Source organism: Odocoileus virginianus, chromosome 3, assembly GCF_023699985.2.
Source record: "Odocoileus virginianus isolate 20LAN1187 ecotype Illinois chromosome 3, Ovbor_1.2, whole genome shotgun sequence".
In the NCBI taxonomy this organism is placed as follows: domain Eukaryota; kingdom Metazoa; phylum Chordata; class Mammalia; order Artiodactyla; family Cervidae; genus Odocoileus; species Odocoileus virginianus.
The window spans coordinates 4,408,566-4,436,361 of record NC_069676.1 but is presented as its reverse complement, the minus strand read 5'-3'; the positions used below and the strand labels follow the sequence as shown (position 1 = coordinate 4,436,361).

At 55.4% G+C, this 27,796-nt stretch overlaps 1 protein-coding gene and 1 long non-coding RNA gene across 7 annotated transcripts; one reads left to right on the top strand and one right to left on the bottom strand.

The window, feature by feature from the left end:
• Positions 1 to 429: 429 nt before the first annotated feature.
• Positions 430 to 26,657, bottom strand: PDE4C (phosphodiesterase 4C). 6 transcript variants are annotated; one of them, XM_070461801.1, is made up of 20 exons: positions 26,595 to 26,657; positions 26,153 to 26,217; positions 21,100 to 21,226; positions 20,670 to 20,718; positions 20,445 to 20,580; positions 18,300 to 19,181; positions 8,790 to 8,981; positions 7,785 to 7,821; positions 7,624 to 7,697; positions 7,352 to 7,404; positions 6,973 to 7,085; positions 6,800 to 6,893; positions 6,100 to 6,263; positions 5,803 to 5,901; positions 5,215 to 5,379; positions 5,029 to 5,128; positions 4,284 to 4,438; positions 2,791 to 2,913; positions 2,352 to 2,534; positions 430 to 1,822 (listed from the first exon to the last, which is right to left on the bottom strand). In XM_070461801.1, exons 6-20 carry the CDS (start codon positions 18,539 to 18,541, stop codon positions 1,430 to 1,432), a joined length of 2,187 nt encoding a protein of 728 aa, XP_070317902.1. In that variant the 5' UTR covers positions 18,542 to 19,181; positions 20,445 to 20,580; positions 20,670 to 20,718; positions 21,100 to 21,226; positions 26,153 to 26,217; positions 26,595 to 26,657; the 3' UTR covers positions 430 to 1,429. The 6 variants fall into 6 exon arrangements, with proteins under 6 accessions (XP_070317902.1, XP_070317907.1, XP_070317905.1 ...); XM_070461806.1 differs by having other exon boundaries at positions 5,803 to 5,859; XM_070461804.1 differs by having other exon boundaries at positions 6,973 to 7,082.
• LOC110131683 (uncharacterized) lies at positions 11,287 to 15,383 on the top strand. Its single transcript, XR_002312250.2, has 2 exons — positions 11,287 to 11,375; positions 12,983 to 15,383. It is a non-coding gene; the product is annotated as an uncharacterized lncRNA (long non-coding RNA).
• Positions 26,658 to 27,796: the final 1,139 nt, after the last annotated feature.

Sequence of the window (27,796 nt, the reverse complement as noted above, 5' to 3'; positions counted from 1 at the left end):
GGAATTATTAATGAAATTATTTAGGAATGAAGCCAGCTGTTCTTGAAGCTAGAGGCTGCTCCGTAATGACTTCTGTCATGTATAAATCTTCAGACACGCAGGGAGGGGGGGTAGCGGGGTGGGGGGATGGGAGACACTGAGGACTGCGGAAGTGAAAATTGAATCTGAGACGTGAGCACACAGCCACCTCACCTGCTCCGCGCCAGGCCCGCAACTTTCAGGATGAACTCCACCTAGCCGGGCACGGAGAGACTTCCCGCAAGGCGAGGACCCCCAAATTCTCCCCGCCTCCCCTCTGCGCCTCGTGCCACCAGGGGGCGCCGCTGGCTCACGTCTGGAGTCCAGCAAGCAGCACGGCCTTGAGCCCTGAGACCACAGGACAGACTCCCCGCTCCTGTTTCCCCATTCGTGAAACGGGCACGGTACTAATTCTGTGTGATAGAGTTTATTTTAATCCAAGCAAATGCCCCATATTTCTAAGGTATTTCAGGGAGGTCACACACATCACCCTCCAACCACAATTTACCCAAGTAGAGGGGAACTGAGGCCCAGAAGGGGTGATGACTCACAAGAAAGTGTCAGAGGCCTCCTTTTCTCTATGGGGAGTCTAGACAGCCTCAGAATCAGCAGATGGACCTTCCTTGGAGGAGAATTCTGTGCTTTTGTTACTGTGCTAGAAAAGGGACAGAACATGAGGGAGACAGCCAGAGGCCCTGGGGCCAGGGAGAACCAGCATCCTCAGACCTGAAGACAGAAACCACAGCAACTTAAAGCAGTGGCCAGTGCACAAGCAGTGAAGGCCAAATCAATGTTCAGAGACAGTTCCTGACACAGATCCCTCTCTTTCTTGGCCCCTACCATCACCCCCCATCACCACCAGAACTCCAGAGCCAGGATTGGGTCCAGATGAAGTTTGGTGCTGAGAACTCCCCCATCCAAATTCTCGTTGTCTTTCAGTGAGCTGCCTGGCAGACTTAGGGGAGGTGTCTAAGGGAGGGGGTCATCTCCTCGAGACTGATTCCCCATCTTCTTGTGCAGAGGTACCCCAGAGGCACATAACAGGCACAGGCCTGGCACACAGTACGTGCCCAGTAAATATCTGATAAAGCATGAAAGAATAAAGTGATGGAGTGGCTCAAGAGTGACCACTGGGCAAGATGGACAAAGGTGCCTGGCAGACACTTTCTACACCAGGGGTGGAAGTCCAGGAGGGAGAACTCAAGGGCCCTGGAAGAAGCTGCCCCTCCTCCAGCCCAGCTCCTTGGAGAGCTCTCTCAGCCGATCCCAGGGTCAGAGTGGACCCCAGTCAGGTGCCTCCAATTCAACCCTGAGACCTGCCTGTAGCAAAAATCCCAGTTGTCTCCCTGGGAGGCAAAGTGGGGCCACCTGGGACCTCTTCCTGGAAAATCCACCCACCCACCAGGGGCCATTAGGTGCCCAAAGGCTCAGCCATTACATTGCCCTCATGGTCCATGCAGGGCTTGCCCACAGTCCTCTGGTAATCCAGGTGTGGGGCCCCAGGGTCTGGGCTAGCTCCAGGGTCTGGACTGGCCTCAGAGGGTAGGAGCTCAGTGTCAGGTGGCTTTGAGGCCTCCCCATCCAATGCTTCCTCCTCTTCTTCCTCCTCCAGAGTGAGCTGAAACTGAAATCTGTCAGGGCTGCCCTGCTTGGGGCTGGTGGGGTCCTCAGGGCTGCGTGGGATCTTGCTCTGGTACCACTCGCGGTTGTCCTCCAGAGTGTCCAGCAGGTCCTGTGCATCTGGGTGTACCAGGTCAGCCCATGTCTCCCACAGTGGATGTGCAATATAGTCAATGAAACCCACCTGTGGGTAATGCAAAGTTGAGGGGGTAGAGGTTGCTGAATGGTGCGTCACTGTGGAACCTAAGCCCAGTCCAGGCAGGCCTTTGCCCAGGTTGTTCCCCTCTGCCTGGAATGCCATTTCCCAACTCCTATTCACCCTTCAAAACCCTCTTCAAAAAACCCCTCCTCTTGGACACCTCCCCTGCCCCTTCTAGGCTTCTCCAACACCTAAGTCTTTCCATCTACCTTAGCCCTGACTCCTGACTCCTCAGAGCTGATGAATGTGCCCTCAGACTGGGACCCCCTCTAAAATACTCCATGTCACCCAGAACAAGCATTTCCAAACTCCACAAGTAAGTGCAGATCTCTCTTAAAGCATCCCAGAGGGAATATATCCCAGGTCACATCAGACCCAGCCCAGTGCAGACCCTTAGGCCACATTGCCTCATTTGCCAGCCTGGGGTCAAGCCAAGAATCATAGAGTCAGCTCGGCCACTCCTTTCTCTCCCCTCTCCCCAGTGCCCACCAGCTCGAATCAGTCACTCTCAGACCTGGGACTTCTCCACTGAAGCCGTGTGCTTATCACACATGGGGCTGATGTCCAGGCCTGATTCCCGTTCAGAGTCGCCCTGCTGGAAGAACTCGGCCATGATACGGTCTGTCCACTGGCGGTAGAGTGGTAGCGGCTTGGTGGGGTTGCTGAGGTCAGCACAGTGTACCAGGCTTTGCAAGACCTAGTGAGATCGAGGCTCGGGAGGGCTCAGGCCAGGCCACCCCCAGGCCTGGTACCTGCCCTAAAGAGGCTGGTGCCATGGACACACCCATCTTACAGGTGGGGAAGCTGAGGCCAGGGAGGGGAAGAGGTAGCTAAGACAAAGGCACATGACCGTAGGTGCCTCTGTTTCTTCAAGTTGGGCATTCAGTCGGCATTTCATACATGGAGCTAAAGGAGAGCTGTGGAAATCAGCCCAGGGCTGCCCAACCACACACCTGGATGCGGTCAGAGTAGTTGTCTAGCAGCAAGACTCCAAGACTTGTCACCTTCTTGGTCTCCACCATGGTCTTGAGGTCAGCCAGGAGGTTCATGTGTTTGGACATGTCTGTGGCCAGCACCTGGGGGCAGGCGAGGGAAGGTGATAGGTATGAAGATAATGCCTGCCCCATCCCCATTCCCCACCTCGCAGATGCTGGACCCACTCGGTTCTTCAACCCTCTGAGCCTCAGTGTCCTCACCTGAGAAATGGGGGCATGTAACGAGATTCGTTGCAAAACCAGCTCACAAAGAGGCTGAGTCAATAGTCCCTTCTCCAAGGTTGCTGGACTTGTGGGGTGCATCCCACACATGGGACAGGGCATGGAGGAAGGAGATTAAACCTGGGGGCTGAGATGAGTGTGCCTGAGGGCAGTAGAGAGACCCCACTGATGACACGGCCAGTGCAAAGGCCCTGAGGCTACACAGAGGAGACAGCTGTGCCTGGAACAAATGAGCGCAGGAGCAATAGAGGAGCAAGTGAGGGTGATAAGAGTGGGGAGGGCCTCAGGGGGTGCGGGGGATTTATCCAGAGGGCTGTGGGAGTCACAGGTGTCCTTGGTACTCCCCAAACTTCTCTGTGGCTGCTGCGTGGCTGGAGGGTTGTTTTCAGCCATTAGAAAGAAAGTTCAGCCTTGAACATGATTGTTTAAAAATTACTTAGCTGTACCCCTACAGGCCCAGCCCAGGAATGACCCACGGGTTTCTCTGAGGATCAGACAGAAGTCTCAAATCTTCTCCCCAAACCTCCCATCGGGCCCAAAAGATGCTTCTGCTGGGGGTGCCTACTGCCCAAAGCTCCCACTCTCCCTTAGCAAACTTTTAGTTCTTCTTCACTTGGAGCCTTGGTTTCCTCTGAGCCCTCCCCACATGCTATTCCCTCTGCTGGAAACACTCCTCCCCATCCCATGATCCCCTGCACTCTGCAGGCCCTGGCTTCATTGTTCCCTCTTGGGGAAGTCCTCCCACCCTGAACACCTCTCTGTCACAGGGTCTGTCTACAGGTCCCCCATCATGGCTATGCCTGTGTGTCCATCTCCCTCACAGAGTGTAAGTCTCATGAAGGTAAGAATTCTAATGGTCGCTGGCAAAGGGCCAGCACACAGTAGATGCTCAATAAATGCTAGTTAAATGAATTGAGACATAGATCACAGAACTTACTGGTGTCTCCCAACTTGAAAATATCAAATGCACACCTGAAATCCCAGAAAGAAAAGTTTCTGGGAAAGAAAGAGTTTCCCAGAAAAAAAGAGTTTCCACATAGTTTGCATGTGAATTGCATCCAAGACTTGATTAGCCTAACCAAGGGCCATCAGTCCCACCCAAGGCTTGGACAGTCATCGTCTCATTTTACAAAACCAGGAAGCTCAGGCTCAGAATGGGGAGATGCCCTCTTCCAACCGAACCCCTAGCCATGCCAAAATCACCCTCCCATCCATCACTGTGATCTCACTATGTCAATGACCATCCTGCGCAGACTCAGCCGCTGCTTGGTGCTGAGGTTCTGAAAGATGTCACAGTTCTCTGCTTGCAGCAGCTTGAAGCCCACAGCCAGGTGGTGGTTCTCCAGCACAGAGGCATCATTGTACATAAGTGCAAGCTCTGAGTCTGTGGGGGAGGTGGAGAGTCTCAAGACCCACACACCCAACCCACTCCACCCAAAGGCTGGTTCTGGAAAGTCTTGGCAAACTCCTACTCATGCATTAAAGCCCCAACTTTAATGCCCCCTTCCTCTAGGAAGCCTTCTAGGACCCTGTCTCTCCCCATGGCCCTGACCTGGTTCTTCAGGGCTGGGAGCATCTGTGTTCAGCTCTGCCTCCTTGAGACTGGTGACTCCTTGGAGACTCGGCATGGCAGGAGAGAGTGCTGAGTGCTGGTTGAATGAACTACTGAGTCAGGGCTCCACTCTTTATTTCCACCTCTCCAGGGATGTATTAATGTATATGAGGTACCTAACCATTGCTTACACCTCCTAAAGGATCCTAAACTTTAAATCTCAGTGGGCTCACATCAGCTCTGCCACATTTATTATTCTCTCATTTATCGGGTATCTGCTGTATATCTAGGCTTGCTCTGAGCACCTAAGGGAGGGAAGATTGTGGCAGCTGTTTCACAAACAGGGAGACTCAGAGCAGGTATGGGACCACCTAACAACACTTGATTGACAGGTGGTGGCAGGGCCCAGCTCCCTAACTCACTGGTGTTAATGAGAAACTGATTGGAGACCCCCGGATGGTCCACGTCATGGATGGCACTTGCAAAGATGGCAGCCAGGACTTCCAGGTCTGTGAACACGGCCTGAGTGGGCATGGAGCATGAGAGGTGAGGGATAGGGTCTCTGTGCCCTGCACCCACCAGAGCCGCCTGCAGCCCCAGGGCCGTACCTCGAGCGCAGGAGTGGCCAGCAGCACGTGTGTGGACTGGGTCACATCAGCAGCATGTAGGCTGTTGTGGTAGGCCACATCATTGTGGTAGTGACCCTCCAGCATCAGTAGGTAGGTGGCAAGCGTGTCTGCTGGGATCTGAAATGTCTTGAGCAGGTCCCGTTCCTGGGCCATCACAGGCCCCTAGTCAGGGCCTCGGCCTCTGGGTGGCAGCACACACTATTCCTATGCCTTCTCTCCTTCTGAATCCCTAGTCATCTCTCAAGTGCCCCCTCTTCCAGGATGCCTTCTCTGCTTTCCCTCTGAATTCCCTTGGTCTCTGTCCTTCCCCTCTTTCTCATCTCTGACCACACAGTTATTCCCTCCAGGCTGGGTCTCTTCAGGCCTGGCCTAAGGCTGAGTTTTGTTGATAGTCAGCAATGAAATGTTAAACCTAATGAACTCCTATCCATCCTTCAATGCCCCTACTCAAATGACCCCATTCAGACATGTTAGGGAGGATTTGAGGACTATGTGGCCCCTGAGGTCCTGAGGTAGGAAGAAGTGAAGGAGACACAGGGTATCAGAAGCCACGGGCAGGGGAGGTACCTGAAAGATGCTGAACATGATCGCTGTGAGAGGCCGGTTCCCACTGAGCTCTGCCACCTTGAACACATCAAGCCCCCACTTGTTGGGGTCTTCCAGTTCCTAAAATGTGGGGGACTGGAGCTTAACTCCAGCCCAGCTTCCAGAGACTCTGGAGCCTCGACCCCCCTCCCAGGCCTCAGGTCCTCCCATGAGCCCCACCTGGTCAGTATACAGGTGGGCAAACTGAGGCCCAAAATAGGGTATCCACACAGAGCAAGCACTCAAACCTGGGTTTCAGCATCCCCACTGGAAACCCACCTTGGCCAGTTGCCCCTCCTGATCCGTCTGGACCCCAAAGCGTGGGACAGTGGCTGTGGAAAGACTGGAACTGTGGGGAAGTCCACGCAGGCTGCTGATCTGGGACACGGGCTTCAGGGGCTCTGCAGGGGTCGCCCTGGATAACTCCACCTCAGTCTGCTTCTCTGTAGGTGGGGCAGGGTAGGACTCAGAAAAGTCAGTTCACCTGCTAGCATTAGTCTGCTTGGCCTCAGGTACTGCACCTTGCCAAGCCTTGAGATCAACTTATTGCCTTTTTACCTGAATCAAAGTAATCTCAGAGTAAAGTCCTGTCTGACCTGTAGCTACCCTTCCCCTCTGTTTAAGGTTGATCTCAGTAACCCCTTCTGTTGGACATGGCCTCTGGGCATCTGTAGCTTAGTATTTTTTCTGGAAAGCCAAATGTCCTCTCCATCTCCCAAACTGGAGACCCAGCTGCATGGTTCCTGCTAGCACCTCCTTGGCAAACTTCTACTCACGCTTCAAAACCCTAACTTTAATGTCCCCCTCCTCCTGGAAGATCCTCCTATTCCTCCTTCTGGTCCAGCCTTACCCCACAGGGCTGGAGGTGTCCGTGTCTGGTTCTATCTTCCTCAGTTGAGCTCTGTAGTGGAAGCCTTTCTTTCTCTTCCCTCTTCCTATCTCTGCAATCTGGCCTAGGCAGTGACCCACCATAGCTCACCCAGGAAGGTTTGGGATATGTACTCGGACACTTGGTTCCCTGAGCGGCTGGTTTCAGACAGGTGAGTCAGCTCCCGGTTCAGCATCCGCTTGAACTGCAGGGGAAGATGAGGACAGTGATGATGGGGCCCTGTGGACAGCGGCAAGGGGTCGCAGTCATCTGGCCTCCCTCACCTTGTTGGAGGCCATCTCCCCCACTGAGTGCCGCGTCTGCAATGTCTCCAGCTGATCCAGACACCAGTCCAGCTCGTCCAGTGTCTCCAAAGCCAGCTTCTGCCCAGTGTCTTCTGGGGGCCAAGTTGATCAGGGGTCTGCCCCACCCCCCACTCGGGAACCCCGCACCCCTCCTGCCCCCGTCTCTGCATCTGGACCCTGCAGCTCTTCCTAATGAGGCCACTCAGGACCCCGGGCTCTCTCCATCCCCAAGGGTGTTTGGGGGAAGAGGGCTTAGAATTAGCACAGCTTAAAGATTCATGGACTGGAGAGGTCACCATAGAGAGGAAGTTCGCAGTTGTCCCACAGTGGAAGGAGGGGATAGGAGTAGGCACATTACCTGTTGGTGGAGGGGGTTGGCTGCCAGATGGGGTGTTACAGACGCACGCCTGCCTGCAGTACAGTAGGCTCAGGAGTGGCCCGCCCCACCCATAGGGCCCGCCCCCAAGACCTCCAGGCCCCGCCCCTCCTACGCTGCTTCCCCCCTCTGCCCGCCCCGGAGAGTTGCCAGCTGCGCCCCTTCCGCCCACGCCCAACTCTGCTTGGCCCACCTTGTCTTTTGAACCCGCCCCTCTTTGCCAGGCCCCGCCCCCCGCCCCGCCCCCTGCGTACTTGGCTGCCCCGCGATCTTGCAAGTGGGCAAGGGCCGCAACGTTGCTCCGAACTGTCCGCAGACTGGCTAGGACCTGCCGGGAGAGGGGTGGTCAGCGTTGGAAAAGAGGGGTCGGCTCTGCCTGCTTGGCACACGACGGAAGGAAGAGATGCGCACTCACCTGGGCAAAGGGCGTCACAATCAGGTCTTCTCCGTGTCTGCGGGGAGACGGGACATGGAAGGGTGGTCAGGAGGAGCCCTCCCAAACCTCCCCATCTTCCAGCTTTTACCCACACTGTGCCCTCAGCTGAACGCGTCCTTGGAATGTCTTCCTGGAAGTCCCTGGTCTCCCTCATCCGATGCTTCTCTGAAGGCCACCATAGCCCCTCTGACCAATCACTCACTTTATCCCCATCTCACAAATGGAGAATCTGAGTACCAGGGACAACAGAGGTCTCAGTAGACGCAGGAAATGATGGCTACTAGTGGTCATGTATGGATGTGAGAGTTGGACTGTGAAGAAAGCTGAGCGCTGAAAAATTAATGCTTTTGAACTATGGTGTTGGAGAAGACTCTTGAGAGTCCCTTGGACTGCAAGGAAATCGAACCAGTCCATCCTGAAGGAGATCAGTCCTGGGTGTTCATTGGAAGGACTGATGCTGAAGCTGAAACTCCAATACTTTGGCCACCTCATTCGAAGAGTTGACTCGTTGGACTCCCTGATGCTGGGAGGGATTGGGGGCAGGAGGAGAAGGGGACGACAGAGGATGAGATGGCTGGATGGCATCACCGACTAGATGGGCATGAGTTTGAGTAAACTCCGGGAGTTGGTGATGGACAGGGAGGCGTGGTGTGCTGCGATTCACGGGGTCGCAAAGAGTCGGACACAACTGAGTGACTGAACTGAACTGAACTGAGGAATCTCAAATCAAGGAGTTTGTTGGGTTGCTGTTAATTGACTTTAATGTTTCTGGATTACCACCCAACCCCAACCTGGAGTCAAGCACAAAGGATCGCAGGATAGCATTGTCCTGCTCAGCTGAGTAAGTGAGTTAGTTGTCTGGCAAACTGCTATCTATACTTCAAAGCCCAGCGCAAATGGTCACCTGAAGGAGGTGTGTGAAACGGAGGAATAAAGGAAAGAAGAAAGTAGGAGGGGGTGTTATCCCACCAGCCTCAAACTCACAGGTCGCTGGCCACAGAGGAGTTCCGAGACATGGTTTTGGATGAGAGTTCGTGGTCACTGTCCGAGCGGTAGAGGAACGACTCTCGCCTCTGACTGTGCTGCGCAGGCGCCTGGGCGATCCGGCCAAAGCCAGACCCGGCCTGAGGGTCCAGGATGCTTCTCCCACACGGGAGCCCATTTTCCAGGTCCAAGCTGAAGGCAAGGGAGACATAGTCAGAGCCGAGGGTCCTGGCACATGGATGCCACATCCTAGTCTAAATCCATTTTCTCATGTCCTCCCCGGGGCAGGCCAGGAGTAGCCTGCAGCTTGTCCGTCTGTCTTACAGTCATACCCGCACTAAGAGACACAGTGCCCCTCACGCCTCCATTTCTGCCTCTGAACCCGAGTCTTTTCCACGGGGATTAATCTGGGGTCCAGCACGTGAGTTTTGGATTTGTCTCCAGGTGGCTGTGCGAGCATGAGTCACAGCTTTTCTGTGGACATCAACCACTCCGTTTATAATATGGGCATCGTAGACTACATCCAGGCTTCCCAGGTGGCGCTAGTGGTAAAGAACCCACCTGCCAATGCAGGAGATGGGTTTGGTCCCTGGGTTGGGAAGATCCCTTTGGGTAGGACACGGCAACCCACTCCAGTATGGAGAACCCCATGGACAGAGGACAGAGGAGCCTGGTGGGCTACAGTCCAGAGGGTCGCCAAGAGTAGAACACAGCTCAAGCAACTTAGCACGCATGCAGCCTTCATCCCCAGGGCACTTTTAGGGAGTTACCACCGAACACCTGAGGAGGGCGACAGGGCGCCCGTAACTTACCCAGATTACTAAGGGTAAGTTCTTGGGGGCCGGAAATGACTTCCTGGGCTTTCCTCTCAGGAGGGCAGCTGGGTTTTGCCTAGATGGGGCACATTGGAAGGCGCCCCACAGCCAGGAGAGCCCCACCCTCAGCTCTCCTTGGCTATGCCCTGGACCACCCATCCCTTACCCAGCTCCAGGCCCTCACCCTAAACCATAGTGTAGCCTCGCCCCCATCTCATCAACCCCACCTCCAGCTCACTCAGCCCCAGCCTTAGCTCCCCAGTTCCTCAGCTTTATTTTTGGCCTGAATGCTTTGTCTGTTCTCTTCTTCCTCCAGGCCTTTGCACAGGCTGTGCCCTTGACCCAGGGCACGGTCCTCCCCTGTTCAAGGCAATCCCCAACCCCACCCCCTATCTCTCAGCCCCGTCTCTCCCTCCAGCCACACTCTGACGAAGTGAGAGGGATCAGAGAAAGAATGGCAGGGGACGTGGGGCTAGAACAAAAGTGTGAGACAAGGAGAGAGGGGCTGCAAGTGGGTCACAGAGAAGGGAGCAGGCAGGTGAGGCGGAGACAGAAGACCCTGGGGGACGCCCCTAGACACAGGGCTCCTAGCCAAGGGCCAGTGTCCACCTGGTCCCCTGCCAGGCCATCCCCAAGTCCACGGGCTGGGACCGCGCCTGCCGGAAGGAAGAGTCTGAGCAGGGAATTCAGCTCAGACCGACTTGGGGGTCAGGAATTCGGCAGGGTCCTGCCTGATTCAGTCATGAACGGCCGAGTTTGACTGAGTTGGGTCCGGTCATACAGAACTGGGCCTCTTCCCTCTGACTTAGGGAGGTTTGCTTTGCTGCGTTTAGTCGCTCAGTCGTGTCCGACTCTTTGCGAGTCCATGGGCTGTAGCCAGCCAGCCTCCTCTGCTCATGGGATTCTCCAGGCAAGAATACTAGAATGGAATGCCATGCCCTCTACTGCGTCTTCCCAACCCAGGGACCGAACCCGGGTCTCCCGCATTGCGGGCGGATTCTTTACCGTCTGAGCCACCGGGAAGCCCAAGGATCTGGGTTCTCTGAGGGTCTGGTCTTACAGGATTGGGCCTCTTCCGGCTGAGTTCGGTCGGGTGAGTTCGGGCGAATTTGGCTACCTCCGACTGCACTCGGGTATGTTCGGAAGCTTTCGGGCATGTTCGGCTGTGTCCGGCCCACGAGGTTTTCGAGCAAGTCGGGGTGGCGCTCAAGCCACGTCGGGCACATTCGGCTTAGTCCGGCCTCATTCGGGTGATCGGCTGTGTCCGATCGCTCTCGGTCGGTTAGAGCCGGGCTCTCGCTGAAGTCCCTACTTCCAGAGCTTCTGAATTCCCGCCTCGTGACATCTCCCGGAGGGGCGGGGTTTCCTTGCGCTTCCCCAGCCTTGGAGCGGGCTGAGTGACTGGCGGAGACTCTTGGGGGCGGGCTGCTGGCTGTGGCTACCCTAAACCTGCGATCCGAGGGGGAGGCCCGGGAATGGCTACCACCTACCTCTCCCTCTCCTCTCCCCAAATGTTCTGGGAAAGGCGCAACTGTGGATAAATAGGGAAACTGAGGCCAGGAGAGGTCACAGGGTGCTGGGTTCGAATCCAAAAGCGAGTGCGGAGAGTTAGGGCTGAGCCGCGGTTTTCTCGCTGCGGACGACGCTGTTTATCTTTGTGCTCTAAACTTAGCCAAGAGCGGCGGGGTCAAGCCGTGGTTCCATGACGCGGGCGGCGGGGAGAAAGTCGCACGGACTGTGGGAACGGCGCGTCCATCCATCGGTTAGACAGGTAAACTGAGGCACAAGGAGAGACTCGCCCTCCCCCAGCCTCACCGTTGACGTTCTCGACGCCTTTGTGCTCACTCCCAAGCCCTCGACTGGGATCCCTCTTCGCAGGCGGCTGGTGCACCTGGCGGGGGGGGGGGGGGGGGGGTTCTCCCGAGGGGGGGGGTTCTCCCGAACCCGGAACCCCACTCTGGCCTGAAATGGTGCCATCAGGGACCACCGTCATGACTGCTCCCCACCACCACCAGCTGTCACTGGCCGTGTGACCTTGGAGAAGGGACCTTTGGTCTCTGAGCCTCCAGGTGCCAAGTTACCAAGTTGAGTGCTAAAGCCGTGCGAACCAAGCGCCTGGTACCAGACCCAGTCTGCGCCCACCAGCCCCACCTCCAACCCCAGCTTCTGCCCCGCAACCCACGATGTTACAGTGGCTTCTTGAAGGGCCGGAATTTAAACCCAAAGCGATTGGACGAGTCTCTGAAGGGGGCAACCAAGTGGGGCTGTGCAGAAGTGGCGCTCCGCGCCTGTCAGCTTTCAGCTTGGGACATGCAACAAGCCCGCTTATATCGCGAGCTCCCTGCCTCAAAGGCCTCCATCAAATCACGTCTTCCCCCGAGGACACCGAGGGCTTAGTGTGAGGCCGCCAGGCCACCCCGGTGTTGGCACTGGGGCGGATGGCCGGCGCAGACCAAGGCGGGGAGTGACCCTCATCCCTTCACTGCCTGGACGTTCAGCCCGCCCGCCCCGGGTTGGCAAGGGTCAGAAGGAGACGTGAGCCTCGGCCCGTTCTGCTCCAGGCCACGCAGCTGGAAAGGGACAGACGGCTGGTCCCCTGGGCATGTATCCAGGCGGTGGGTGGAGGGAAACAGATGGAGAGAGACAGGCAGTCATCAACTAAAAGAGACAGAGATAGAGCAGGGGCAGAGACATAACCCCGAGAAAAGGGCAAAGGAGCAGAGCTTTTATGCCCTGACCCTCCAACCTGGCTCCCACTGTCCTTGACTCTGCCCTTCCCACCTCCAGCCCGGCGGTTCCGATGACCCCTGCGAGGCCCTGTCTCGCCTCACCACAGCGGATGGGCCAAGGTGAAGCGCCGCTGCAGGCGGATGCTCTGGTTCACCAGCAGCTTCCTGAAGAGCCCGGGGGAGCCGCGCGGGGAGCCCCGAGGAGAGCTGGGCCCAGGGGCCGGGGCGGGAGCAGGGGTACCCTGCATCGCCAAGATCGCGTGGAGGCTGGACGCAGCACTGGCTGCGCGGGACCTTTTCTGGACAGCCGCGGGGGCGGGGCCCGGCGGGGAGCGAACCCAAGGCGCACCCGCCCCGCCTTCGCGGCGGGACCCGCTCAGAGACGCCCCCACGGGGACACATGGGGAAACTGAGGCACTGAACTAGACGGGGCTCTCTGCTTCCGTTCTTTGGGGGAGCCCAGAAACCGCATCTTTAGACCACTTCCCTCTGTCAGCATGTACCCCAGAGGTGCAGCTTGCTGGGCTGAAAAGAGAGATACGGAAGTCGGAAAAGGAAGTGCCCTCCGTTATCAGGGAGTCTCCGAGTATGCCAAGGGGCTGCCCAGATACCACACAATACTTTCAATCCTCCTCTACCCATTTTCCAGATGGAGAAACTGAGGCCAGAGCCACCAAGAGCCTGCTCAGAAACTACAATCCTTGAGTCTTTTGTCGGGTGGCGAAACTGAGGCTTGGGGAAAGGTGGAAACAGACTCAAGTCTTCACTGCAAGTCTCCTCCCCCTCTATCTGTCCCCCTCCACAAGCCCCCACGTGACCTCCACCTGCTCTGACATTCTCCAAGCCCTGTCTCTGGATCCTTTCCCCTCTCCTGCTGTCTCCACTGGACAAACATCCGCACTCTACTCCTGCCAAGCCGTCCGCCCTGTGAAGCTTCAGTTGCCACAGCCCACCCCAGGAAGGATCCCCGAAAAGGGAAGCTTCGCCCCTAGTGTTGGGGATAGGGGGCATTCAAGAGTCTGTACAAACTGGCCTACTCTCAGATTGCTGGGGTCAGGTGGCCCTGCCTCATTCTTCAGAAAACGAAACCAAGTCTCAGAGAGTGTCTTGGAGGTGCTTGGAGGTGAGAATGCTTGGAGGTGAGACCCAGAACACCCACCTGCTGGTGACAGCAGTCCCCAAGTGCAAGGAGGCTAGGCCTCCTAGCCGAGGCCCCACAGGAGCTCTGGGCTTGACTCTGTCCTGCTGTGTGATAGCAACCCTCTGCCTGAGCTTGCTCCAGGGCACTTCACCAGTTTGGGGGTCCCCAGACAAATGCCACCCAGGTTTCTGGCAGTCCTGGGGGGATGTGAGATATTATTTCAGGAGAACGGGCTTCAGTGGGGAGACCCTGACCCTCCCCTGACATCTCGATCATACTGTGGTCCCTCTTGTTTAGATGAGAAACTGGAGGAGGCTCACAGAGGAGTCATGCTGGGGCCCAGGAGTACAGGGAGTCTCAAGGGTCTGGCCAGGAACCCCCTTCTGTCCCCAGGGCCCTGCAACCGGACACCTGGTGGGAATCAGACTCTCTGTCCCCAAGACAAAAATACCATCTGTAGCTGCTGTGACTGGACCTAATTATAGCTGGTCCCCAGGGGATAAAGGCCGCCGGGCTCAGCCTAGTGGAGAGACTGGGGTTGGGGCCAAGGCGGCTTGACACCACCCCCAGCCCTGTGGGAGGGGCTCAGGATGCTCTCGTGGCCCCAAGGAGACACTGAGGCACAGAGAGATTCAGTCCCTTTCCTGAATTCACAGAATAGAAGGTGAAGACTAAACACATAGGAATAAACTGAGCATTTCTTGCTCTTCTGGTGCTGAGCCAAGGGCTGTGTGTGTAAAAGTCATTTGATTTTCAGAGCAGCTCTATAAAGTGGGGGCTGGTATTCTCATTTCGTGGATGGGTAAATTGAGGCACAGAGAAGGGTGCTTATTGCCTGAAGTCACTCAAGCCTGGGTTGGCAGGCTCCCCAGCCTCTCCCAACTTAATGCTTAACTAGCTCCATCCCCTGAGTTTGAGTAAGCTCCGGGACTTGGTGATGGACAGGGAACCCTCACATGCTGCAGTCCATGGGGCCGCAAAAAGTTGGACACGACTGAGCAACTGAACTGAACTGAGCGCCATCCCCTGTGTAGTCCCAGATGCTACTCTGACATTAAATGCTTTATCGATAATTTCAGTGTTAATGTTTCATTAATAGATTCAACTTTAAATATTTTATGACCAGTTTTAACAGCAATGCTTTTACTGTTACCAGTTGCTTTTTGGGTGGAGAAACAGCTGCAGAGCCAAGACTCAGCATTCAAGGCCTGGCCTGCCTGACCCTGGGGACTCCAAGCTTCACCCAGGAGGGCAGAGGCCAAAGGAAGTGCTGACATGACTTTGTCTCACCCTAACTTTGTCTCTGTACGCTATGTGACCTAGGGAAGTGACCTGCAGTCTCTAGCGCCCTTAACACATCAATGTCTCCATTTCCCCTATTTGAGTGAGCCCCTTCCTTGGGCAAGCACTTATCTCCTCTGCCACTAGGTGACCCTAGTGAGACAGGAGGTGGGTGCTGTTACCCCGTTTTCCGAACAAATACACCTGGGTCTGGGGAGGAGAGATGACTTGCCCAAGTCTCCCTGAAGAATCTAGAGAGAGAGGAGAGTGGAGGCTGAGTCCCACGTGCGGGTGCTCACAGGGGTGAGATCTCACTCTCCTCTGCTCCAGATCCTCCCGTGGCTCCCCATTGTCCTCACTTCTGAATCCACACCTCCCTGGAGGCTCTGTGTAGCCTACCCCCTGCCTGTCTTCTCCCCAGCCTCCTCCTCTTGGCTCACTCTGCTCCAGGCTCATCATCTCCCGCTCCTTGCTGTTTTTTTGGAAGCATCCAGGCTCATTCCTATCCCATGCCCCTGCCAGAAGCCTCTTCCCCTGCTAACTTTTTTGTTTTTTAGGTCACAGTTGAAGCACTGCCTCTGCAAGAAGCCCTCCCTGACCAGCTAAATAAATGAATATCTTCAGAGCACCCTCCTCTTACTGGTACATTTTCCTATGTAATGTCCTGATTATTTGATCTGTGTCTGCCTCACTCACCAAAGCTTCCCAGGTAGCTCAGCTGGTAAAGAATCCACCTGCAATGCTGGAGACCCTGGTTCAATCCCTGGGTCGGGAAGATCCCCCTAAGAAGGGAACGGCTACCCACTCCAGTATTCTTGGGCTTCCCTGGTGGTTCAGACAGTAAAGAATCTGCCTGCAATGCAGGAGATCTGTGTTCAATCCCTGGGTTGGGAGGATCCTCTGGGGAAGGGAACGGCTACCCACTCCAGTATTCTTGCCTGGAGAATCCCACGGACAGAGGAGCCTGTGGGCTACAGTCCATGGGGTCGCAAAGAGCCGAACACGACTGAGCGACTTTCACTTTCACCCAGCAGTCCCTTGAGGGAAGGACCAGGTCTGCCTCCTTCCCCATTGCGCCCTCCGTGGCCAGCACTTAGTAGGTACTCAGTAAATGCTTGAGAAATGATTAGAGAACCTCCCCTCCCACCCTCCAGCCCCACTGATCTGTGTTCGGCTCCTCACACATCTGATCTTCTTGAGTCTGAGGCTTTGCACTTTCTATTCCTTCTCCTTGGCATACCCTTCCCTACACTCCTCAGTGGACTTCACTTTATCCTCAGGCTAAGCTTAGATGTCACTTCTTCCAAGCAGTCCTTCCTCACCTCCTGGCCCCAGCTGCTGGATCAGAAGCCTCCTCTGGGCCCTACAGCACCCTGATCTCATTCCATCACAGTATAGATCACCCTGTCTGGTCTCCAGCTGGTAGGTCTGCCTCTACCATTTGCCTGTGAGCACCTACTTGCCCTTGGGCTGTGTCCCCAGTCCAGGGTGTGGCACACAATAGCTGCTAAATAAACGTTTGCTGAACAAGATACTCAGACCCTCCCAGACTTATGTGACCCACCTGGGGTGGTGGGGAGGTGAGCCACAGCTGAGGACTATGCTCTGGCACAGAATGTGCTTGACAAAATTCAAAACCTGTGAGTTTTTGTGTTTACATTTCAGTGATGACAGCGAGACTCAGGGAAGCACCACGCTCACTTGGAAGTGCGCAGAACACCAGCCATGAACCTAGCTTCCCCAGGGCTGAGCCTCTCCCACCATACGTGGACATATACGCACAGGCAGGACACACACACACTCACAGGAACACAGCCCACCACTCCTGCCTTCCAGGGCCGCGGGGTTCTCCCCCCAAGAGGGACCCAAACCTAGTTTCTGTTTGTTCTCTCTGGAAGATGGAAAATCGTGAGTCACCGGGAGGGAGGGGAGGAGGAACTGAGGGGTTGGAGGATGGGGGCAAGGGCCCTGCTGGGTCACCTGGGAAAGTGCCAACTCTGCGGGCTGTGGGCCCAGCTGCCCCGAACACCAACCAAGGCTGCTGGAGGGCCAGCCTGTGGTGTTAGGCCAGGCTTGTTGACCAAGAAGTCAGTAGCCCTGAGAGGTCCGTGGACCAAAGTATTAATAGGAGAAAAGCCCAGAGAGGAAGGGCTTCCCCAGTAGCTCAGCAGGTAAGGAATCCACCTGCAATGCAGGAGACACAGGAGACATGGGTTTGATCATTGGTTTGGGAAGATCCCCTGGAGGAGGAAATGGTAACCCACTCCAGTACTCTTGCCTGAAAAATTCCATGGACAGAGGAGCCTGGCAGGCTGCAGTCCACAGGGACACAAAGAATCAGATATGACTGAACGAGTAAGCACGCATGCTAGAGAAGAAAATGACTCATTCAAGGTCACCTAGCCTGGCCTCAAACCCAGAGCTCTGAGTCTGGCCTGATTTAGCTCCCTCTCCCATCCAAGGGCTTCCCAAATGGCACAGTAGTAAAGAATCAGCCTGCCAATGTAGGAGATACAGGAGACGCAGGTTCAGTCCCTGGGTCGGGAAGATCCCCTGGAGGAGGAAATGGCAACTCGCTCTCATATTCTTGCCTATGAAATCCCACTGACAGAGGAGCCTGGTGGCCACATGTAGTCCAGGGGGTTGCAAAGAGTCTGACAGGTGTAAGCACACACACCCACACACCCATCCAAGGAGGGCCTGGGACTCCCAGACCCTGCTCTTTGGTGGTGCTGAGACTCCTCTGGCCCCCCAAGGCCCCTGTTTCTCTGTGCTTTTCTTCTGCCTTTGTCTAATTCTGCCCCCTCTCCCAGTTTATATGAATCAGGGGCAGCCCCCTACACACCTCTACTCCCCTCTTCTCCTCCACATTCTCACATTGGAAGAAACAACCTGTGCTCAGGCTCCCCAAGAGGCTTCCCTCTGATAGCAGGGGATGCGTGTGTGTGTGTGTGTGTGTGTGTGTGTGTGTGGCAGGATATACAACGGAGGAGGCTCCTCCCCCCCCAGCACAGCAGACAGCTGACCCTGGCCCTCTAGTATATCTAGCCCAAGCTCCCCTCAAATGTTCTCTGTGACCACGAACCCCACAAACACCCGAGGACAATCCAGGGTCTGGAGGACCCTTGGACACCCAACTGGATCACAGCGAGGACACACCCAGCCGCTAACACACACGGACACAGGGGGAAACACTCAAGCAGGCACATAACTGGTATACAAGCGCATAATTAGCGGTATACACACACCCGAACACACCCCGCCACCCAGAGGCCCGGCCAGCTGTGGACACCAGCTCGGAGCACACATTGATTCGTAACTGCTCAGACCCACACATCCTCGGATGCAGAAGCACGGGGCCACACACACCATAAGCGGTCTTGACACCACCGCCCCCCAGCTCCGCCCCCGCGTAAAACAGCCTTTTCCTCTAAAGCGCCGGCCGCAGCCGCCCGGCTGGAAAAGCGAAGACCCTCCCCTGCTCCCGCCAGGCCCTGCGCGCCCGCCCCCGCTCCGCGGGAGGGCCCTGCCCCCGCCCACCTACCGCCTGCGGAAGGAGGTGGGCCAGGAGCGCCGCGACTTCTCGAGGGCCGGCCGCAGGCTCAAGTCCCGCTCCCTGCGGCCCGCAGACTTGTCCGGGTCTGAGTGGAAGCGCTGCTGGATGCGGATGGGGCGCCGGGGCTGCCGCCACAGGTGCTTCGGGGCCCTGGCTATGCCTTGGCGGCCGCGAGCGCGATTCAACTCGCCGGATGCCTCTAGCCCTTCTTGGACCCTCGGGGTCTCCATGCGCCACGACTGGGGAGCAAGCGGAGAGCAGGGCTCGAGAGCCGTCCCCGGGAGGGAAGAGCGTCTGAGCCGAAGTCCCGGCCAGAGCCGAGAGTGGAGACGACAGCGAGGAGCTGTCCGCGCTGAAGGTGCTGAGGCAGGAAAAGGTGGCAACAGGGTCTCAAGGTGGGGCTGATCCCGAGGAGCTGTCCTCACTGAGGTGGTGCTGAAGGATAGATAGCAGGGCAAAAAGAACTTGAGGGTGGGGGTTGGAGGAAGAGGCTGGGGAGGACCCCTGCGCCAAGAATGGTCTGCCGTCCCCTCTAGAGCTGAACGAAATAGGTTCAAGACATGGACTTGGAGTGAAGACAGAAATTGTCCTTCCGTTTTCAGCCAAACAGAGAGCAGGGAAACAGAGTCTCTGGAAACCCCCAGCACCGAAGCATTGATCCTACTCCTGATGCTGAAAGTGTAGTAGATTCAGCAGCTCCGAATGGCAGAGACGGAGAGGAGCTGTCCGCGACCTGTCGGTTCTGAAGGCGGTGCAGGAAGACAGACAGGGTTTCAGGAAGACCTCCAGACCAGGGTGTTGATGGCCCAGGAAATGCTGAAAGCAGTAGTGGGTCTTCAGCCTTCCCCTGTGACTGTAGCAAAGAGGTGTCTGGAAGCAGAATCAAGGGCTCTGGTCTTCAGAGGTCTCTAATCTCTTTGGGATCTTAAAAGCCCCATACATGCTAGGCAGGAATCGGAGAAGTAAAGAGAAATGGGGAAGGGCTATGGAAGGGTGCTCCAATGCCTGGGGTGCGCACACAAGAAGCTGCCTCTGGCTGGGGTGGGTAGAGAGGGGCACTCTTTTATAACCACACTGACGCCCAGACCCTCAGCGGAAATGGCAGGATCTCATTTGCCCCTTGACGCCCTGGGCCCCTCCTTACAGTCACAATTCCTGCTGTCAAATCTCAGGCCTGCCCCTCCCTTCCCTAGTTCTAGAAACTCAAGGCCCTGCCCACCAGGTACTCTAATCTCAGGGGTAATTTTCTGGGAAGTGGCAAAGGGAGGGCGAGCATATTTTCTATCACAGTTAACAGAAGTAGACATGGACAAGAGCAGGTGTAAGAGGGTGGGTGTGGGCTGAGGCAGGGAGGTATTTGGGACCATTTGGTGCAACAGATTTGGAGGTAGGAAGAGCTCTGATCTTTTCAGAGAGCTCACAAGGACATCTCAAGGATATTCCCACGAAGACTGTCTATCATCTACCCTAGTTGTGTCCTCGAGTGGGAAGAATGGGAAATGCTTGTACCAGGGAATCAGACAGGATGAGCCCCAGCTACAATACTACCATGTCTTGCTGGGTGGTGCCAAACAAATTGCTCCTCTCTGTCCATTACATCTGGCTCAGTCCCCTGGCCTCCAAAGCTGATAGTGGGGGACAACTTGGTCCAGTGGCGGGGGATGCGGGCTCTGGCACTGGCTGGCTCTTGCTTTCCCAAAGCTGTTTCTGTTCCAGAAAATGGGGATAGTGCTGGTGTTCCCATCTCTTGGCTTTGTTACAAGGATGAGAAGGAGTGTCACATGTGAAGGGTCAAAGACCAGGGCTGTCCACACCAGACCCCCTCTCTCCACCCACTGCTGGTGCCCACCAAAGCCTGGTGTGTCTATCTTATAAATAACTTCTGGATCTTCCCATTTCTCTCCAGCCAAGGTCTCCCACCCTGGTCCAGGCACCACTATCTACTGCCTAGAACTGCCAAGGTGTCTTAATTGGGCTCCTGTTATTTTCACTTCTGCTCTTGACAGTGCTCCCTACAGTAGCCACAGGGAATTTTTTTAAAAATGCCAATCTGATCAACTCACTCCCTTGAAAACCCACCCATGGCTCCCCCTTATACCCCATGAGATCTTGTGTGGTCAAGCCCCTGCCCACCTCTCCAGGCTCCCCTCCTATCTTCCAGCCACACTGGTCTATGTTCAACTCATGCAGCTGATCCTCTTGAGTCCAAGACTCCACACATTCTGTTTCTTCTCATTGGCACACACTTCTGGCTCAGTCGGTAAAGAATCTGCTTGCAATGAAGGAGACCTGGGTTTAATCCCTGGGTTGGGAAGATCCCCTGGAGAAGGAAATGGCAACCCACTCCAGTATTTTTACCTGGAAAATCCCATGTACAGAGGAGCCTGGCAGGGCACAGTCCATGGAGCTGCAAGAGTGGGATATGACTTAGCAACTAGACCACCACTCTCTGTACTCCTCCTGGCTGACCCCTCTTCATCCTTTAGGCTAAGCTTAGATACCACTTCTTCCTAGCATTCCTTCCTCATCCCCTCCCCCTCCCTCCACAGTGCTGGGTTGGAAGCCTCCTCTGGGCTCCCTTATCACCCTGATCTCTCCAGTTAGTATGAGTCTATCTCCACCATCATCCTGTGAACACCTATATGCCTATGGCTATATTCCCAGTATGAGGTCTGGGAAAGTAGGTGCTTAATAAATGCTTGTTGAACAAGTTAAAGAAAGGTCCAGCTAGACAAGGCACTCTCTTTCTCCTGGGACAGCCCCCCTTGATCCCCACAAGCCTCCTGACCTGCCTGGGGCCAGGCCGTGACTTTGTTAGCTCCCTCCAGCCTCAATGTTGAACACCACACAGGCTCTGGGCTCCATGTCTGCAATGGTCCTGAGGCGGCTTGACACTGGTGGCAGCAATGGGGTCCCTGAGAAGCATATCCGGATGACACCATTGACAAAGGGACTCATGGGGGCCAAGCCAGAATCAGCCAGCTCCCGGACTGGCTGGGGAGACAGAAGCAAAACATGAGCAAGTTCCCAGGCATGGGAGCTCTCTGGAACCCTGGGGACAAGGAACCTCTGAGATATCTTCACCAGGTCTTGTGTGGTCAAGCCCCTGCCCATCTCTCCAGGCTCCCCTTCCACCTTCCAGCCACACTGATCTATGTTCAGCTCATGCACCTGATCCCCTTGACTCCGAGACTTTGCACATTCTGTTTCTTCCAGAAAACATTCTTCCAGGAACTGACATTCTGTCAGCCCAGATTCCTGGACTGATGCAGAGAGTTGTATCTCAGTCCTTCTTTTTCCTCAGTGAATTTCTTTCTCTCGGCCTCAGTTACCCCGCCAATGAAGTGGGGGTCTGAATCTCAAACCTTGCAGGATATGAATAGTGCCTGGCCCACAGTAGACACTGAAAAAATATTTTTTATCAATCAGTTCATATACAGTATATTTATTGTTTATACCATTATATATATATCACTATTTATTATAACAATATGCTGTGTAATGGTATTCTAGCATGTCTTATTACTATTAAAATATAAAGGTAAGACATGCAGTAAATAAACAAGTGAATAATGACAGTACCAATAGCTACTCTTTCTTACACACTCATTCCACATACGTCGTGTTCTAAGGATCCCTCATGGATCAGCTCACAAGAACACAATGAGACCATTTTGTACAATTATCCTCATTGTACAAACAAGAAAAGTGAGGCTCAGAGGTTAAGTAACTTGCCCAAGGTTGCAGGTGGTAAGGAAATGGTGGAGATGAGATTCTGGATTCTGAGGTTTCTTGTTGGAAGGACTGAACAGGAAAAATTGAATGAGATAGTGTTTGCAAACGTGCTCTGGGTAAACAGAATCGTCCAGCAGGCATATGCCAGCCATAGGCTGGGAACTGTCTGCAGTGCTGACCTCAGGAAGTAGCATCAAAACTGGAACCCACGGCCGTGGGGATAGAGGTAGGAGCCAAAGGCACAAATGAGAACTTGGGAGAGGCAGGCAGAGCTCAGAACCAGCCTCCTCCTGCTCTGTCCCTGCACCACACAAGTGAGTGTGTCCCCACCATCAGACTCAATATTCAGATAGGGAAACTGAGATCCAAGTGTGCGTGCATACTAAGTCACTTGAGTCTTGTGTCCAACTCTTTGCAACCCTATGGACTGTATCCCACCAGGCTTCTCTGTCCATGGGATTCTCCAGGCAAGAATACTGGAATGGGTTGTCATTTCCTTCTCCAGGGGATCTTCCCAACCCAGGGATCGAACCAGCATCTCCTGTGGCTCATGCATTGCAAAAAGATTCTTTACTCACCACTGAGCCACCGGGGAAGCCCTGAAGGCCAAGAACAGAAAGCTAAACTGGGCCAGAGCCAGGGCAAAGGGGGATGGGGAAGAAGGTAGGAGAAGGGGACATCAGTTGAACCTCTCCTAGGTTCACTTCCTTCCTTGTGAGGTGGTCCCTCTTATTCCCATGTCCCAGAGGAGGATGTTAAAGCTCAGAGGAAATGAGCTGCTGAGGGTCATGCAGCTGGGGGCGGCTCAGCTCCCCACTCTCCCTTCAGCTCTTTGCACAAATCTGATCCTCCTAGGATGCAGAGCACCTGACTGTTCCCACACACACGTCATCCCTCTCTCCCAGGGGCATCTGAACTCTAATGCAGAAACCAAAGTGTTCCATCCTGGGTTCCCCAGGGAGGATGCCTGGCAGCCAGAGGATGTGCAGGGAAAGCTGAAGGTGGAGAGCACGGAAACAGTGGGCTCCTCCCAGGATGGGGGGCCCATGGAGACGTCAGCTGCCTCTTCTTCAGGAAACTGATTTCCAGATGGGAAAATCACTTGCCCACATTTATGTTCATTTGTTTCTTCATTGAATACAAAAAGACAGTTTTATGGTGCTAGGAAGAAAAGGAAACCACTGCAGGGACTGGGAGTGTGATTGGGGAGGGGCCATCAGTGTTGTTCAGACATAATTGAGGGTCTTTTGAGGAGGGGACTTCGAGCTGAGACTGGAAAGAGGAAAAGGAGCAGGCCAGGGGAGAGCTAGGGAAGTAGCGTACCAGGCAGGGGGAACAGAACATGCAAAGGCCCTGAGGCGGGATCAAGCTGGCCGGTTAGATGAACAGTGAGGGGAGGCGGGAATGGAGTGAGAGGAGGTAAGTTGGGGGTAAATTGATGTGGGGCCTCAGGAGTGGGGTGATGAGTTGGGTGTTGCTTCTGGGTGCGGATTGGGAGCTCTCAAGACACACCACTTGCTTTATGAGTTTTTAAAAAACACATATTTTATTTATTTATTTAGGCTGAGCCAGGTCTCAGTTGTGACATTTGGGATCTAGTTTCCTGACCATGGATTGAACCTGGGCCCCCTGAATTAAGAACTCAGAGTCTTATCCACTGAACTACCAGGGAAGTCCTTCCCTTTATGATATTAAGGAGCCTCTGTGCCTGCCAGGGAGCAGGCACCACTGGGGGAGCATAGAGGCTGGGGCAGCATCTTGGGGTGGGGGGTATGTGTGCCAGCCTGGGGCCCATGACTGGATTTGGGACATGTTTTGGTGGTTGAGAGGCAGGCCATAGCTATAGGCTGTTCAAGGGGATTCAAAGGGAACTCATGATTTCGATGGGTGACTAGTCACACAGTTCTCTGGGTGGGTGGGGCTTCCACGACCTAGATGGGGAAGGGGAGGAAGCACCAAAGAGCTGGTGAACTCAGGTTCCATTTGGGCGTCACATGACTCCCAGGAGAAACCAGAGGAGGCAGCTTGAAGTTTGGATCTGGGCTCGTTGGGGTGGGGAGATGGCTGGTTTGGGGGTGAAATAGACAAGCCAGGCCCTGTAGGGAGCAGCCGGTAGCCCTGCAGTGGGTGGGGTGGCTGGTCCTTCAGCAAAGCTCCGACTCCTAGGATCCAGCCCGACCGCTTCCCCCTCATCCAGCTGAGGGTAGGGTGGGGGTGGCGGGAGGGTGGAACACTCAGAGCTGTAGGTGGGGGAGGGGAGGGTCCTCTGGGCCTCTCGGCTGCAGATTAATCAAGCGGCCACTCCAGACTAATTGCTTTCCTCATTGAGAGGCTGGAGTGGGGACAGAAAGCCTAGCGGAGGAAGTGGGGGTGGGTGAGGATGGGGAAGAGATTGCTGAGAGGCTGAGAAGCTGGCTTGGTTTGTGCATGTCTCTTGTCTCTGAAATCCTGATATGCCCTAGCCCTGGCTGCCAGTCTTGCCTCTAAGACTAGCCTCCAATCTGTTTCTTGCCTACTCCTGACCCTCCTGTGGCTCCCAACACCCCTAGATCACAACCCACACCCCTCACCACGGCCCCAGAGGCCCCACATGCCCTGCCCACCACTGCCTCTCACCTTCCTCCTCCTCCCCTCAGGCTACCTGCCCCAGCACCATCAGCCTTGTCGCAGCTGCTCCCTTAAACCTGTCTCAGGGCCTTTGCACAGGCTGTGCCCTCTGTAGGAAATGCCCTGCCCCCAGCTCTCCCCATGGCTGGCTCCTTCTTTACATCCATTCTTCAACTCAAAGATCACCTCCTCAGAGAAGCCCTCCCTGCCCAATCTGGGAAGCCTCACTCACATCCACCCACCTTCGGAGGTTACCCTTTTTCTTGGTTTAAGGTCTGTCTTCCCAGCCTGTTAGTCTCTATGTCCCCAGGCCCAGGGCAGGAGGCACTCCACATGCAAGTGGAATGCATGATTCTATAAAAGACGGTTTCAGGAAATGTCAAAGATCCCCACTTTAAAGAGAAGGAAGGTGCAATTTGGAGAAGGAGCCGGCCGCTGGGGTTCACCAGGGCTGCCTGATCACACACCACAGTAGAGAGGGCAGCCAGAGGGTTCCTGGGCCATTGGAGCAGCTGGGGATTCATCTCAGGTGACAGGGGTTCAGAGCGCAGAAAAGGGTCCCGAAGACTCAGGTTCAAACTCACTCGGTCACTCAGCTTAAGGGGGAGAGAACCTCTCGGTGCCTCAGTTTTCTCATCTGTAAGCTGGCGCCCCCTTTATCTTTCTCCTCCACCTGCTAGCAGCTGGGGCATGGCTAAGTTGTGGGACCTTGCCTGCTGCTGGGACCACCTCATACTGACTTCTCTCCAGCCACACAGTTTTAGCCTTTTTAAACACAAGCATATACAGAGTCCCAGGGGCTTCCCAGGTGGTGGTAAAGAACCCACCTGCCATTGCAGGAGATGTAAAGACACAGGTTCAATTCCTGGGTCAGGAAGATTCCCCTGGAATGTGACGATCCCCTGGAGGAGGGCATGGCAACCCACTCTAGGACTCTGGCCTGGAGAATCCCATGGACTGAGGAGCCTGGCAGGCTACTGTCCATGGGGTCGCACAGAGGTGGACACGACCGAAGCGATTCAGCACACATGCTCACAGGGTGTGAGTGTCCCAGAGAGCTTACCAGCCGCTCGTGCATCAGCCTGGGATTCAAGCCCAGCCTCTCCCCAGTTCCTCACTCATTACTGTCTTTTACTCCTGCCTCAGTTTCCCTGCCCTGTAAAGAAAGGAAGTGCGAGAGGCTTCACACCCTCCTCACCCTGGACAGAGGACACCCAGACCCCCTTTCCTTGGGCAAAACCTTGTATCCAGACCCAAGGGGACCCTACTGCCTTCCCTCCTCAGCCCCTCCACTGGTCCCCTGCCCCTAAAGCAATGGCTGCAGCCGGGGGCTGGGTCCTTGGAGCAAGCAGCCTCCTGCGGCCTCTCATGGTTTCGGTCTCCTCACCTGCAAGCGGGTCTTCAGGCTGCTCTGGGTGTTCCTAAGTACTGGGACCCCCGCCCCCACGGCACAAACAAGACCACCCCACCTCAGTCACAGCCCCACCGCTACTGCTCACCTTGCTTAGCAAGAAGGAGGGCACCGTTCTGCTCTGCCTCAGGGAAGCCTGAGGTGTCTTTGAACCTGGGGAGATGAACGTGAGATCTCTGGGCTCCGGGAGCCCAGTTATTTCCCTGCGAGACTCCCCTAGACAGGGAGCCCACTCCCACACCCTGCACCCTCTCCTGGCAGACAATCACGGAAGCCTGGGCCAGGCCTCTGGCACCAGTGTGGGACAACCGCCCAGCCTTCCTCAGGGGCCTCTGTCCAGGGGCAGCGGCTCTGGCACCCACACGTACTCCCCAAGCCCCTCCAGACTCCCTCCTGGAGTCAGCAGCCTTGGAGCATCAGGCCCCTCAGGAAGAAGTCCCCTGGCCCCACGGGCTGTCCATTTAGCTCCCAGCCCAGCTCTGGACAGTTCAGGGACCCCAGCCCACCACTTGGGAACCCCTCAAACTCACACGAGCTCTGAGAGGCCTGGGTAGGTCTGAGCTCACTGCCACGGCTGAGTCCTGTGACCCAGCAGGAAGTGGGGGCGCGGAGGACTAAGCCTGCCCAAGAGGCAGCCCAGGGTCCCCGCCCCTGGTGGAGCCCCTTGACTGTCTGAGCGCCAGCCCTGAGCAGCACACACCCACACCCACGTGCTACTCTCAGGACCCAGCCGGAAGTGGCGGGCAGAGAGACCGGGAAGGTGTGAAAGTGCCACGGAGATGGTGTGAGACAGAGTGGACAGGAATGTTGAACATCTGTGTTTGTGGGGGGAGACAGGGGGGTGGGGTGAGCCTGGAGTGGGCAGGCGTTAAGTTATTGTTCTTGTGTTTGCTTATGAGAGAGGGAGGGAGACAGAGAGAGAAGAGGACAGACCCAGAGAGAGAGTGGGAAAGAGAAAGATGGAGACAGAGAAAGAGAGACAGAGAGGCAGAGGGAAGCGCAGTTTTGAGGTCAGAATGGAGGATTTGGGGAAGGTGGGGCAGATTAGGAGATTAGGGTTGACGTATACACACTACCATGTGTTAAACAGGTAATCAGTGGGAAGATGCTGTAATGCACAGGGGGTCAGCTCGGTGCTCTGTGAGGGGTGGCCTGGCAGAGTGGGAGGGAGGGCCTGGAGGGACGGGAGATATGTATTTGTTGTTCAGTCACTGAGGCGTGTCTGATTCTTTGCGAGCCCAGTGACTGCAGCACGCCAGGTTTCCCTGTCCTTCACTATCTCCTGGAATTTGCTCAAATTCATGTCCATAGAGTCAGAGATGTTATCCAACCGATTCATGCTTTGCCACCCTCTTAAGAGGATACCATTTCCTTCTTCAGCGGTTCTTCCCGACCCAGGGATTGAACCCAGGTCTCCCGCACTGCAGGCAGACTCTTTACCATCTGAGCCGCCGGGGAAGCCCTAAGCGGATATATATGCACATAAAACTGATTCGCTTCATTGTACAGTGGGAACTAGCATGACACGCAAAGCAACCGTTCTCCAGAAAGAAGAGGGTGGGAGGATTTTGTTTATCCCAGTCCCTGGGGTCTGGGACGCGGGCTTCACAGCAGAACCCATGAGGAATGGCTTCAGGAACATGAGGGCTTTCAGGGGGTCCCTGGAGGCTCTGGGAAATTACTTGTCACTCTCTGCTGCCCCAGCAGACGGATGACCTCTGGCCCTCTGGTT

What these genes read in the sequence shown, in the direction of transcription:
- PDE4C (XM_070461801.1), bottom strand. Translation starts at nt 18,541, where the DNA reads ATGGAGACCCCGAGGGTCCAAGAAGGGCTAGAGGCATCCGGCGAGTTG. An exon ending in CATATCCCAAACCTTCCTGG is followed by an intron (nt 6,264 to 6,799) that starts GTGAGCTATGGT and finishes CCCCACCTACAG; the next exon opens with AGAAGCAGACTGAGGTGGAG. An exon ending in GCAGGATGGTCATTGACATA is followed by an intron (nt 2,914 to 4,283) that starts GTGAGATCACAG and finishes GCCTGCCCCCAG; the next exon opens with GTGCTGGCCACAGACATGTC.